This window comes from Lontra canadensis, unplaced genomic scaffold, assembly GCF_010015895.1.
Source record: "Lontra canadensis isolate GAN:19392208 unplaced genomic scaffold, GSC_riverotter_1.0 scaffold4, whole genome shotgun sequence".
Lineage (NCBI taxonomy): Eukaryota > Metazoa > Chordata > Mammalia > Carnivora > Mustelidae > Lontra > Lontra canadensis.
Genome location: NW_022630998.1, coordinates 39,994,574 through 40,006,915, shown reverse-complemented (window position 1 = coordinate 40,006,915; position 12,342 = coordinate 39,994,574). Strand labels below are relative to the sequence as shown.

Sequence of the window (12,342 nt, the reverse complement as noted above, 5' to 3'; positions counted from 1 at the left end):
GCTGCTGCTAGGGGATGGGGAGCGACTCTATTGCCTGTGCCTTGGCTCGAAGGCATTTTCCATTTCCTTGCCCCCTCCTCCTCCTCCATCCCTCAGCTGTCGCCCCTCCGTTTCAGCTCAGGCCCCTAGGGGAGCGTCTCTTGCCGCGGGGCTGACAGCACTTGGGGAGCAGGGTACCTGTTCTCTGTACTCTAGCTCTGTGCGCAGAGCTTCGTTCGCGGACGCCTGGTGTCCAGCGGGCACTGATGTCAAGCGGTGGCGGAGCACTGCCTACAGACGGTTGACCTGGACCCTCCTCCACACCCACTTCCTTCGTCGCCCCCTCCCTCTTGCCTGTACTTGGGCTCCGGCTCTCTATAAAAGGCGGGAGCGTGGGGTGCCACCGCAGCACCGACTTTCAGCACCATGGAGAGCCCCCGTCTTCGTCCGCTGACCCTCTTGGGTGCCGCCCTGTTTTTGCTGCTACCTCTGCTCGGTGCCCGTGCCCAGGAGGAAGCTGAGCTCCAGCCCCGAGCGCTGGACATCTACTCTGCCGTGGAGGATGCCTCTCACGAGAAGGAGCTGGTGGGTAACTCCCGGACCCCCCTTGGCTGCCGCCCGGCCACTTCCTTTGTACTCGTCCGTCTTCTTTCCCTCCTTCCCCATCCCCATTGCCAGAGTCGGGATGCAGGGAGATGAACATAAAGCCCGGCTTCCATCCGAAACCGTCTGGCGCGCACTGCTTCAGCCAGTCTGTATAGTGAATCCCTTGTCCCGGGCCCTCAGAGCAACAGGAGCCTCAGTGACTAAGGGACTTGCAGTCAGTATGTGAGACAGTGCTTGCTACGTTAATACCCCTCAAACGTCCCTTTCTGTCCCTGAAATCCCGGGTCGTAGTGTTTTTGGTTCCTAGGGCTCTTATAGCTAGGGCTGGGAATGAGCCCCTGGTCTGGGCTCGCAGCCAATGCAGCAACTTCGGCTCCGGGGCGGTGTGTTGCAGATCGAAGCGCTACAGGAAGTCCTGAAGAAGCTCAAGACTAAAAGTATTCCGATCTATGAGAAGAAGTATGGCCAAGTCCCCATGGTAAGGCTTGGGGGTCATCCCCTCCCCATGTTTTTCCAAGAGAAAATGTATCACCTTGAGTCTTATACATTGACCTTCTTCCCTAGGACTTGGCTAAATCAGGTATTGGTTTTATAGAAATCTGTTATCTCCCTTTTGTTTTTCACTGCCAAACCATGCCCCTTGGTTTCTAAGGGCAAAGAGTAGAGTGGCCATTTCAGAAGATCCAACAGCTAGTGCCAGGAACCAGCTCTTGGGTCTGTATGAAAAGGAGTGTTTCTTGAAGATGAGGTTTTTTTAATCTCATGAAAAATTCTCTGAATTGGAAAAGCCCTTAAATCTACTCAGTTCTTCTTCCCCCAATTTTCTTCTTGCCGTCTGGAACACTGCTAGTTTTCCTGATCTATGTTTTAAGGTTAAAATTCTTGATTCCCCACTTGTCACTTTCTTTGGGGAATTACACTTGTGCACACTACACACACACACACACACACACACACTTCTTGGGATGAGAAGGCTGAAAGCAGGGAGCAGAGGCTGTGAGAAAATACAGTTCTATTTGTTTATTTCTTAGAAAAATGTCTGATTGATTATTTTTCTTTTTGATAAACAGCTAAGGGAGCTAGAAAATGTAACTCCTCCCCCCAAATAAAAGGTGGAATGAAGTAGGAGGGGTTCAATAATTAATTTTTTTTTTAATGTTCTCTCACTGAAATTTTAAGGCTCTCTGTGTTTCAGGTCTGACCATACTTAGAGCTCTGTTGATGGTGACAGGTTCCATCGATCTCTCCCAAGAGGCAGACATTGTGTTGATGGGGACTTGTGCCTATTGGGAGCTGGGTTTGCTTATGTGGAAAGACCACACATTGTGTTGTTTTCAGTGCCACGCTGGGGAGCGGTGCGCCGTGCGAAAAGGAGCGAGGATTGGGAAGCTGTGCGACTGTCCCCGAGGAACCACCTGCAATTCTTTCCTTTTGAAGTGCTTGTGAGGTGTCCTCCCGCCTCCCTAAATCCCCACCACCCCAATTTCCCCTGCGAGGACCACACCCTCACCCCTGGAGTTTGCCTTTAGCAACAAAGTTCGCATTTCCCTCTGAGGGTTAAGGGGCACTTTTCCTGCTGTTCCCCAAAAAAAGAACACATTAGACGTTACTGTGTGAAGGATAATGCCTTGTATGGTGTTGATACATGTGCAAAGTATTCTTTTCTTATTCATCTGACACACTCCTACGTATCTTGTATCTTCCGGTAAAGAAGGGGAACTTCGCTTTGAAAATTGTATTTTTGTATGTGATGTGGCAGGAAGAAAATTAGATTTAGTTTATCTTGGTGAATGACATCACAACCTGGAAGATGACCCCAAATGACACAAATTGCAGCATGTACAAATTATACATAATAAAGTGTTTTTAATAATTGCTCATACTGTGTTGTTTTTATGTCATAAGTAATTTGAGTAAGAATGATGGAATTAATCATGCTCTTGTTTTCAAAGAGAAGTATTTAAAAGTCTATTGGGAGGACAACACCTTGGCTCTAAGGAGTTTTCATCATTAATTGGGAGTTTGCCACACAAGCATTGGTGCACTGTTTTTCTTTGATTGCAGTGGTGTGTGTGTGTGTGTGTGTGTTAGTTAACTGGAGATGGTTTGAATTAAGCTGATGGGATAGTGCTTATTAAAACCTTTAGTAGACTCCTTAATTTTCACAGTGAGAACAATAAAATTTAAATTTTTTTCAGATGTTAGCTCCATTAAAACCAGTTTAAAAAATTGGGATTTTTGTTTTGGCTACTCCTCTTTTAGAAAATATTCATTGATAAAAAATGGATTCTTTGGGGGCTTGTTTTTTGTCCAAAGGAAGGGAAATAGCTGCATTAGGTGTTTTAAGTGTGGGAGACCCACTCTTTCCCACTACTTAATATATAATCTTACATGGGGCACCTGGGGGGCTCAGTCTGTTCAGCAACTGCGTTTGGCTCAGGTCAGGATCCCAAGGTTCTGGGATCGAGCCCTGCAGCCAACTCCCTACTCATTGGAGAGCTTGCTTCTCCCTCTCCCTCTGCCTCTCCTCCTGCTTGTGTTCGATCCCTTTCTGTCAAATAAATAAATAAAATCTTTAAAAAATATACATATGTATCTAATCTTGGAAAAATAACCTGTTCAAAGGAAAAATGTCATTTTAGTTTCGAGGGGAACAAATGAAAATTGATAGGTGGTAGATTCAACTCAAGAAATAAAAAAATCTTAAATGTAAAGGTTAGTAGCCTTTAAATGTTTGAGTGTTTACCTGAGGTGACATTTCTAAGGGCTTAAACCAGAATAAATAACATGTAAGAAGCAGACAAACAGATGAAACAGAAGAGACAAACAGATGTTTATGGTTTCCCAGTGCAAACTCAAGAGGCAACTACATAATATTAGTATTAAAAAAGAAAGTCCCTCCCCTGCTTCCTGGGGAGACAGATAAAGCTGATAGAAAATATATTAATTCTTAAATGCTATTTGCAGTATTCTCATAGTTCCTTCAATAATCTTCAAAGATAGATACTATTACCATTTTCCAGAGAAGGAAGCAGAGGTCAAGAGAGATGATGGAAATCCTCTTGGTCAGGTCACATAATCCTAAATCCTGTTGTCAGCTCTAATCCTTCTGACTCCCAAAATTTATTTGTCTTTGCTTCCATATCACTCTGGGCAATTGAACAGATTGTTTGGACTCCCAAATTCCCCAGAAAGCACTTCTTTCTTTAATAGAAATTAGCTCACTAGGGTGCTGATGTATTTTGTGGGGGGGGGGTCACATTTCTATTTGAATTCCTCTTTGAGAGGCTTGGTTGTGATTGAAACGTGTTACATTTTAATCCTGAAAACCTGTTGGAGTTCTTTAATGGTTTTGTTGTCTGCTACTTTTCCAGAAAATACTTAAGTTAAAATCCCGATCTTCTTCTTGAGTCCCTTAACTGTTTTCATTCATGTCAGTGAATGACATGGTGAGTCATTTTGGTGAGTCCTAAATGTCAGTCCTAAATAAATAAGACCAGGAAACGGCTTTAATCATTGATTAACGTACAGGCAGGACCCTGAAGGTAATACTGAGTAGTGCTTCCTATTGTAGCCTGGAATATTTCCTCAAAAGGCAGAGATGCTGGAGGACTTTGTGATTCTAAGACAGGAATAAGAATTCTGCTCCAAACTTCTTTAACTCTGTCACCCCTACTTCAATGTCACCCCATGCTTTCTTGTTTCATTTGACTAAAGGTATGGACTTAGAGGGAATTGGTAATGAGGAATCTGTGGGCTGGGTATGAAAAGGCTTTTTACAAAATTTGGTCTGGGGATCCAGGTTTTAAGTTCATGGTGGTAATGATATTCTGTACTAATGATGGCAACATTTAATCTGAAGTGTCTTGGTAGAAGCAACTTTTCCTTCTCATTTTGTCAGCACTAGGCCTCCTTTTTATTTTATTTTTTTTCCTTAAAGATTTTATTTATTTGGGAGACAGGGAGACAGCACAGAGGGAGCAGGAGGAAGAGAAGCAGGCTCCCCGCTCAGCAAGAAGCCTGACACTGGGCTCCATCCCAGAACCCTGAGACCACGACCCAATCCAAAGATAGCTGCTCAACCCACTGAACCACCAAGGCGCCCCCAGATCTCCTCTTCAAATAGAGTGCCTTCTTATGTTTAATGACTCAATGTCTCTGTGGTAGAGGATGAGAATGTTAAGTATTTTAAGACTTTTAGGAAGAGAAGTAGTTATCCCTGTGCAGTCACCCATGTATGAGCCCCAAAGGTCTTCTGAGATTAGCTGAAGGATCAGGGTCTGAGAGTTGACAAGTATCTACATCTAAAGATCTGGTGAATGTTACAGGCACAGGAATGGTGTTTCTAGAGCACTGGTTCTCGCAGGGTCTAGAGGTGATAGATGAAAGTTACTAGAGGACTTTTGTCAACTAAACGTAACCGCTGCCCTTCCTACAGTAATTGCTGATGTTTCACCCCTTACTCTTTGCTAGACTCTGGAGGCCTGTGAGGGACACATGCTATATCTAGGTACCCACACACCCTTCCCAAACCTGATAATGGTACATTGGATTCTGGTTATTGACAAAGATTCTGACCAGACTTGAGTCAGGCTCTTGAACCTCCTTCTGGAACTATCTGTGTACTTCCTTATAAAATCCAGTTTTAGCACGAATCCTGATAAATCAGTTTATCAAGAGTCTCACATCCTTCTCATCTTCCCCCATCCCCCAGGTGATGTCTAGGGACTCTGACCTGTCTTTAGCAAAGATCCTGTCAGGTTGGTTTATCTTGAATTTCCCTGACCCCTGATGTTTCCCATTAGTAATTTCCCATCCACTTCTTGGCTACAAATTCTTACTTGCCCGTGCTATATTAGAAGCTGAGCCCCATTCTGTACTGAAGTCTCTTCTCATATTGAAGTAGTCTTGAACAAAATCTGTTTCTATGGCTATAATGACTGTCCAATGCTGGTTTTTCTTTGACAGTTAAGGGAGACTGTTTAGGATTGTGTAGTTTAAATAATATCTTCAGATTGTTTTGCAAAGCTTCCTACCCTAAATTACTGCAATCTTGGCCTTGATTTATTATAGTCCCACTCATTCTACACTTTTTTGAGTGCCTTCCTTGTGCTGGGTATTGAGACCATAATGAGAAACAAGATAGACATAATCCTTGTTCTTGGGTTTACAATCAAGTGATTTATAGTCTTTTGGTGAGGATAGATAATACACAAAAATTATAAGCCATAATCCTATGAATTTATCTATCTATGAATTCTATGAATTTATGTTGACATGTTGAGGCCATGGACCCTTAGAAAATTAATACGAGGGGCGCCTGAGTGGCTCAATGGGTTAAAGCCTCTGCCTTGGGCTCAGGTCAGGATCCCAGGGTCCTGCTCAGCGGGGAGCCTGCTTCCTCCTCTCTCTCTGCCTGCCTCTCTGCCTACTTGTGATCTCTGTCTGTCAAATAAATAAATAAAATCTTAAAAAAAAAAGAAAAAAAGAAAATTAATACCAGATAAGAAGAAATCCAAGTGGCTTTCCCAGGAAATAAGTCTTGGGCCCCCTCAGGTGTACACTTTTTGCCTTGACCAGGTAGAATTTGCAGGTGTTTGTTGATCAGGAATATCTCAAGGGAAAGCAAAAGTAAGGATGGTGGTGGTTCTGGCATTGGCTTTCAGTGTTCTTTATTTCGCTGATGGATGGGTGGCTAAATAGAATTCTCTCTTGCCTGGATAATGTGTGTTCATAATTCGTTTCACTTGCCTTTATAGATGTAGGTGCTCTGTTCAGGGTCTCTAGGGGGTCTATCAGCACAACTATTTTGGCTTAAGAATAGTTTATGCAAATATTTCTTTCTTTTTTTTTTTTTTTAAAGATTGTGTTTATTTATTTGACAGAGATAGAGCAAGCAAGGGGAGCTGCAGGCAGAGGCAGAGGGAGAAGCAGGCTCCCTAATGAGCAAGGAGCCGGATGTGGGGCTCAATCCCAAGACCTAAAATCATGACCTGAGCTGAAGGCAGACACTTAATGACTGAACTACCCAGGCATTCTTATGCAAATATTTCTAACTGGTGTTCCCTGAACTACTGAGAAGTAGAGCTACTGAGCAACAAGGAAGAGGTTAAACATTTAGAAGAAAGAGGAGGTAATTGACGAAGGGAAGCTCTTGTCGGGAACAGGAGAGTGGGATTCAGAGCATTCAGGAAAAAGCTTTGGGAAGGAAGAAGAGCGCATGATATGTAAACATATACCGGACTTTAGTATGTGTGTTGGCAAACATTGGGGGTAGTTATTTCATGGCTTCTGTTTTTCAAGGGAAGTAGGATATAAACTCACCTGTTGAGAAGAAATTATCTATTTAATAATTAAATATACACAGTATAGAAACTGATGATAGCCTAACCTCTACTATAATATGACAGATTCATCATAGGACATGATACATTAGGTACTAGACAGAGGAAGATGAATTTAGAGGGCACAGAGGTGAATTATCAAGTCTTGCAGACATAAGTGGCACTTGAGTATTCTTTGAAGAGTGTGCAATATTTCAAAATGTAGATTGGGGAAATTTTGTTTAAGATGTGGGAAATAGTGTGAATGAAAGTATGCAAGGAGGGAAACCTGACTGGCTAGTCAAGTGGAGCTTGCAATTCTTGTTCTCGGGGTTTTGAGTTAGAGCCCCATGTTGGGTGTAGAAATTATTTAAAAATAAAATTTTTTAAAAAGTGTGTAAGGAAAAGAATGCAGTTAGAAATAGCCTGAGGGGTGCCTGGGTGGCTTATGTGTTAAGCATCTGCCTTTGGCTTAGGTCATAATCGAACCCCACGCTGGGCTCCCTGCTCAGCGGGGAGTCTGCTTCTCTCTCTCCCACTTTCCCTGCTTGTATTCCCCTTTCTTGCTCTCTGTCAAATGAAAAAATAAAATCTTAAAAAAATAAAATAAATATCCTGAGTGTTGAGTCCACGGGGTGCAAAATGGTGAACAAGAAGATAGGGTGGGTGTGATTGTGGGTGAGGGTGCCAAGGCTTTATTCCTGACAGCTGTAGGGCATGATCAGGGCTGTGCTTTAGGACGCTCATTCTGATACCACATGAAAGGAGGGTCCAGAGAAGAGGATGTGACACAGAAAGAGTAGGCAGGAATATACTGCAGTAGTCCAGAAAAGAAGTGATGAAAGCCTGGATGGATAAAGGTCGTGTGGATGGACAAGAAGGATGCAGAAGACATTGTCCAGGAAGAGTCTGAAGCAGTCGTTTTCCCAAACTCTTCTTGTTTGTGATGGTGTTTTCCCTCATCTGTGGCAAAATGACATGGGGGCAGGGAGACCAAAGCTAAATATATTCAATTTCTAAATTTTTTGAAAGATTTTATTTATTTCAGAGAGAGAGCGAGAGCGTGAGCGGAAGGGAGGGGCAGAAGGGCAAACAAACTCCTCGTGGAGCAGGGAGCCCAATGTGGGTTTCGATCCTAGAACCCCCAGGATCACGTCCTGAGCCAAAGTCCAACACTTAACCAACAGAGCCACCTGGGTGCTCCTCTAATTGTTTAAATTCCCAGTTCAGCGTACCTACATTTTAAGAGCATACCTATATGCCTCTGTTGAGGTGTACTTTATATGTAATAAAATTCATTTCTTTCAGGTGTACACTCTTTATGTTTTCAGTGTTAAAATAACTTTTATGATATGTTAGTGGAAATACATGGCAGACGTTTTCCTAATGTTTCTATTAACAAAATAAAATTGGGCATTTCTCTTATGGGATGTCAGAGCTTTGGGGGAATTTTGACTGGTTTGGAAAATCTAGAGGTGGGGAGACTGTTGGACTTGTGGTGATTTATGGAAAGAGGAGTTGGCAAGGCTGGGAGGATGACATATGCCAGAGAAAGGGAACAGGCACGGACGCTTGCAAGGAGAAGACTGAAGGTTTGAATATATAAGGGACCTTATATATTCTATATATATATATATATATATATATAGAATATATAAGGGGTTCTCTAGGTTGTTCATGATTCCAGTGCAGATGTGGCTTCAGCAGAGGGAGGCAAGCCCAGGGCAGACCTGCGATGAAGAAGGAAGCCTGGTTTCTAGTCATGGTTCTGCCACTTGTTGGCTGTGTAAATGTAAGCAAGTCACAGAATTGTGCTGGACCTCAGACGTGCACACATCGAAGAGTCCCTTTTCAATTCAAATATTTCAAGGCTTCATTCTACATTATTTGATCACGTCTAATATTCTGTGTTTGAGCAACTGGAAAATAAAGCAAATATGCTCCAGCCCAAACTGATTTTGGCTTTACTTGAACTGCAGGCCTTAACAAGAAAGAATAAACCTAAAATCATCTCAATTTTTTTTAAGTTTGGATTTCTTAAATGCTAAGCAATCTTTTTTTTTTTTTTAAAGATTTTTATTTATTTATTTGACAGAGAGAGATCACAAGTAGGCAGAGAGGCAGAGAGAGAGGAAGGGAAGCAGGCTCCCTGATGAGCAGAGAGCCCGATGTGGGGCTCAATCCCAGGACCCCAGGATCATGACCTGAGCTGAAGGCAGAGGCTTAACCCACTGAGCCTCCCAGGTGCCCCTGCTAAGCAATCTTGTGATGAGCCTTAAGCATTTGGAATTTGAAGATAAATTGTTTTAAATTTATATACATACATATTATACGTAAATTATATATTATAGTTCCATTTAAATTATAAATATATACTGACATCAAATAAATATATAAATTATATAGTTACATGTTTTATGTAACTATATAATTATTAAATTTATATATGTAAACATATAATTACATATAATGCATATGTAACGTATAGTACATATAATTATATATAATGTATGCTATAAATCATATATATAATTTAAAAGTTATATGTGTGGTTTAAATCTATTTCAACCCATATATAATTATAAAATATAATTACATGTTATAAATTACATGTATATAATTTATATACACTAGTTACTTCTCCACACAGTGTAATTTGCCTCCTTTTGTATTTCCATTTCCCAATTTTTATTGGTGGTTAAGACCCAGCTGGGGCTCTCTAAGGAGGCACACACATGCAGGCTTCATAAAGACTGAAAGCCTCTGGGGGCACCCGGGTGGCTCAGTGGGTTAAAGCCTCTGCCTTTGGCTGGGGTTATGATCTCCGGGTCCTGGGATAGAGACCCATATCAGGCTCTCTGCTCAGTGGGGATCCTGCCTCCCCTACCCCCTGCCTGCCTCTCTGCCTACTTTTGATCTTTGTCTGTCAAATAAATAAATAAAATCTTAAAAAACAAAAGACTGAAAACCTCTGTAAACATATAACTGGAGAACATTTTTAACTTGAGAACTTTATTTTTTTTTAATTTATTTTTATTTCTTAGAGAGTGCAAGAGTGTGAGCACGCGGAGGGGCGGTGGAAGAGGGAGAGAGAGACAGAATCCCAAACAGACTCCCTGCTGAGAGCTGAGCCTGATGTGGGGCTGCATCTCATGACCCTAAGATCATGACTGAGCCATAATCAAGAGCCCAATGCTTAACCAACTGAGCCATCAGGGTACCCCTTAACTTGGGAACTTTATACTAGCAAATACTTTTAAGGCTCTGAAGTCTTAAAGCCACACTTCTGCTGGATTGAGCTCCCACGTCTCAGCTGAGCTTCTACTTTAGACATTCTGTTGTCTTTCATGACTTATAGCGTCAACCTCAAGGTTCCACAGCAGTTGGGTTTTGTGGGTTTAGCAGGAGTTCGTTCTGATTCTCACTGTAGAGCTTACAAACCTACTCTATATACAGTCTTAATTTTGGGATTGCTTACGGAATTTCAGAATTGAAAGAAAACTTTGAGATCATTTAATTAAATCTCATTTTAGAAATGAAGAAATAGAAGCCTTAATGGTGAAGTGACTTGTCCATTCCTGGGGTGACCAAGTGAAGTTCAGTGAAGCTATCAATCTGGATTCGGTGAGTTGTAGGACATTTTATCCAAAAGAATCCCTCTTCGGACAAGCTGTCTTTGTTTGGGAGACTGCCTTGACAAATGTTTAAGGTGGAAGTAAACTCTCCTTGATTGTGTTTTATTTATCTCTCGAACTCCTTTTGCTCTATTTTAAAATTTGACTTCCTTTTTGACTCAGGTTATCTAGGAGTTGTCATTTGGTGACAAAAACTATATAAGCCAATTCTGATGAATTTATGTCTAAAGGGGGAATTTATTATAGGGTGACAGAGGGCAGGAAATATAGGTGTGCAGTAAGGAAGCAGATGTCCAAAGCCAGTAGGAGTCATTTCCTCTCTCTCGTTCTTTCTTTTTCTCGCAGTCTCTCTCTTACTTCCTTACCCACACATGTTTGTCTCTCTCTCCATCTTGTTTTGTATAGATTTATTGAGAATCTAGTAGTGGAATTGCTGGGTAAGTTGTACGATATGCTTATTTTCAGCTTTTACTAGATAATGCCAGATTGTTCTCTCAAATGGCTGTACCTGTTTATTATGTTCCTACCAGTGGTGTACTCCACAGCCTTACCAATGTTTGGAATGGTTATTACATCTCAGTCAGATGAGCACGCAACTCTTGATCTTGGGGTTCTCAGTTCAAGCCTCATGTTGGGTGTGGAGATTACTTAAAAAAAATCTTAAAAAAAATTTTTTTTGGCCAATCTGATACCATTTTGCCAATGGTATCTCATCATTTTAATTTGCATTCTTTTGATTACTCAGGATGAGCATATTTTTGTATTTATTTATATCTTTTGTGAATTGTCTCTTCATGTACTTTGACTATTTTTCAGTTGGGTTATTCGTCTTTTTCTAATCAATTTGTAGAAGTTCTTCATATATATCTTGAATATGACTTCTTTACTGGCTGTACAGTGCTGCAAATATCCCTTCTAATCTGCAGCTTATCTTTTTACCCTAATATCGTTTGCTGTGCAGAGTTATAAGTTTTAATGTAGCCAAATCTTTTCCTTTCATTTTGTGCCAAGTTTAAGACCTGATACTTTTTCAAATCATAAAGACATTCTGCTATAATTTTCTTTATTATTTGGAATTTTCACTTTAAGATTAATCCATCTGAAATTTATTTTTGTATATGGTGATAGGAGATTCCATATTTTTTATGTGGGAAAATCGTAGTCTCATTAGTATTTTTTTTTTTTTAAAGATTCTGCTTTTTACCACTGACGTATAATACCAATTCTGTCAATTTTCAGGTGTTTGTTTTTTTTTTTTAGTTTGTAGGTCTGTTTCTAAACTCTCTATCTTGTCCCATTGACTTACAAGTTTATTTGGGTGCTATAACCACATACTATTTGTAGAATATTTAAGCCTTGCTCTCTCTGTCAGGATCCCCCAGCTAGTACCTCCAGGAAAGTACTTGTAGTCGAACAAATTAGATTTATTACTAGTTTCAGTTTAGGTTAGGGAACCATGTGGCATCTCAGTAAAACCATGAAAAAACAAACATGTTGTAAAATGTGGGCTTTTCTTGAATGATTCTGGAGAGGACCTCAGCAAGAGGGGAGTAACTCTGGACTGGGTGACTACCAGAAGTGGGGACAATTCTATGACTGGACATCTCAGTAAATATTATCTATAGGGAGAGCAGGCTAGAGTGAGGACAAAACTGCACTTACTAAAAAAGTAGAAGTCAGTTGTTTTAGTGAGAGATGGGCATGCTTGGTATGTTGTGGGTTGTGCAGGGACCTTTTCTGTCTATATTTATGCAAAATTATCAGTGGCTTTGTTCTAACTCAGTTTATGATGGTCTCCA

At 41.1% G+C, this 12,342-nt stretch overlaps 1 protein-coding gene across 1 annotated transcript; it reads left to right on the top strand.

Moving 5' to 3' along the window:
• CARTPT (CART prepropeptide) lies at nt 1-2,461 on the top strand. The gene is made up of 3 exons (XM_032843932.1): nt 1-564; nt 980-1,063; nt 1,924-2,461. Exons 1-3 carry the CDS (start codon nt 406-408, stop codon nt 2,029-2,031), a joined length of 351 nt encoding a protein of 116 aa, XP_032699823.1. The 5' UTR covers nt 1-405; the 3' UTR covers nt 2,032-2,461.
• Nucleotides 2,462-12,342: the final 9,881 nt, after the last annotated feature.

Bases quoted from the DNA above. Each gene is read 5' to 3' on its own strand.
- CARTPT (XM_032843932.1), top strand. From the start codon at position 406: ATGGAGAGCCCCCGTCTTCGTCCGCTGACCCTCTTGGGTGCCGCCCTG. The intron at 565-979 runs GTGGGTAACTCC...GGTGTGTTGCAG, and splicing joins CCTCTCACGAGAAGGAGCTG to ATCGAAGCGCTACAGGAAGT. The intron at 1,064-1,923 runs GTAAGGCTTGGG...TGTTGTTTTCAG, and splicing joins AGTATGGCCAAGTCCCCATG to TGCCACGCTGGGGAGCGGTG.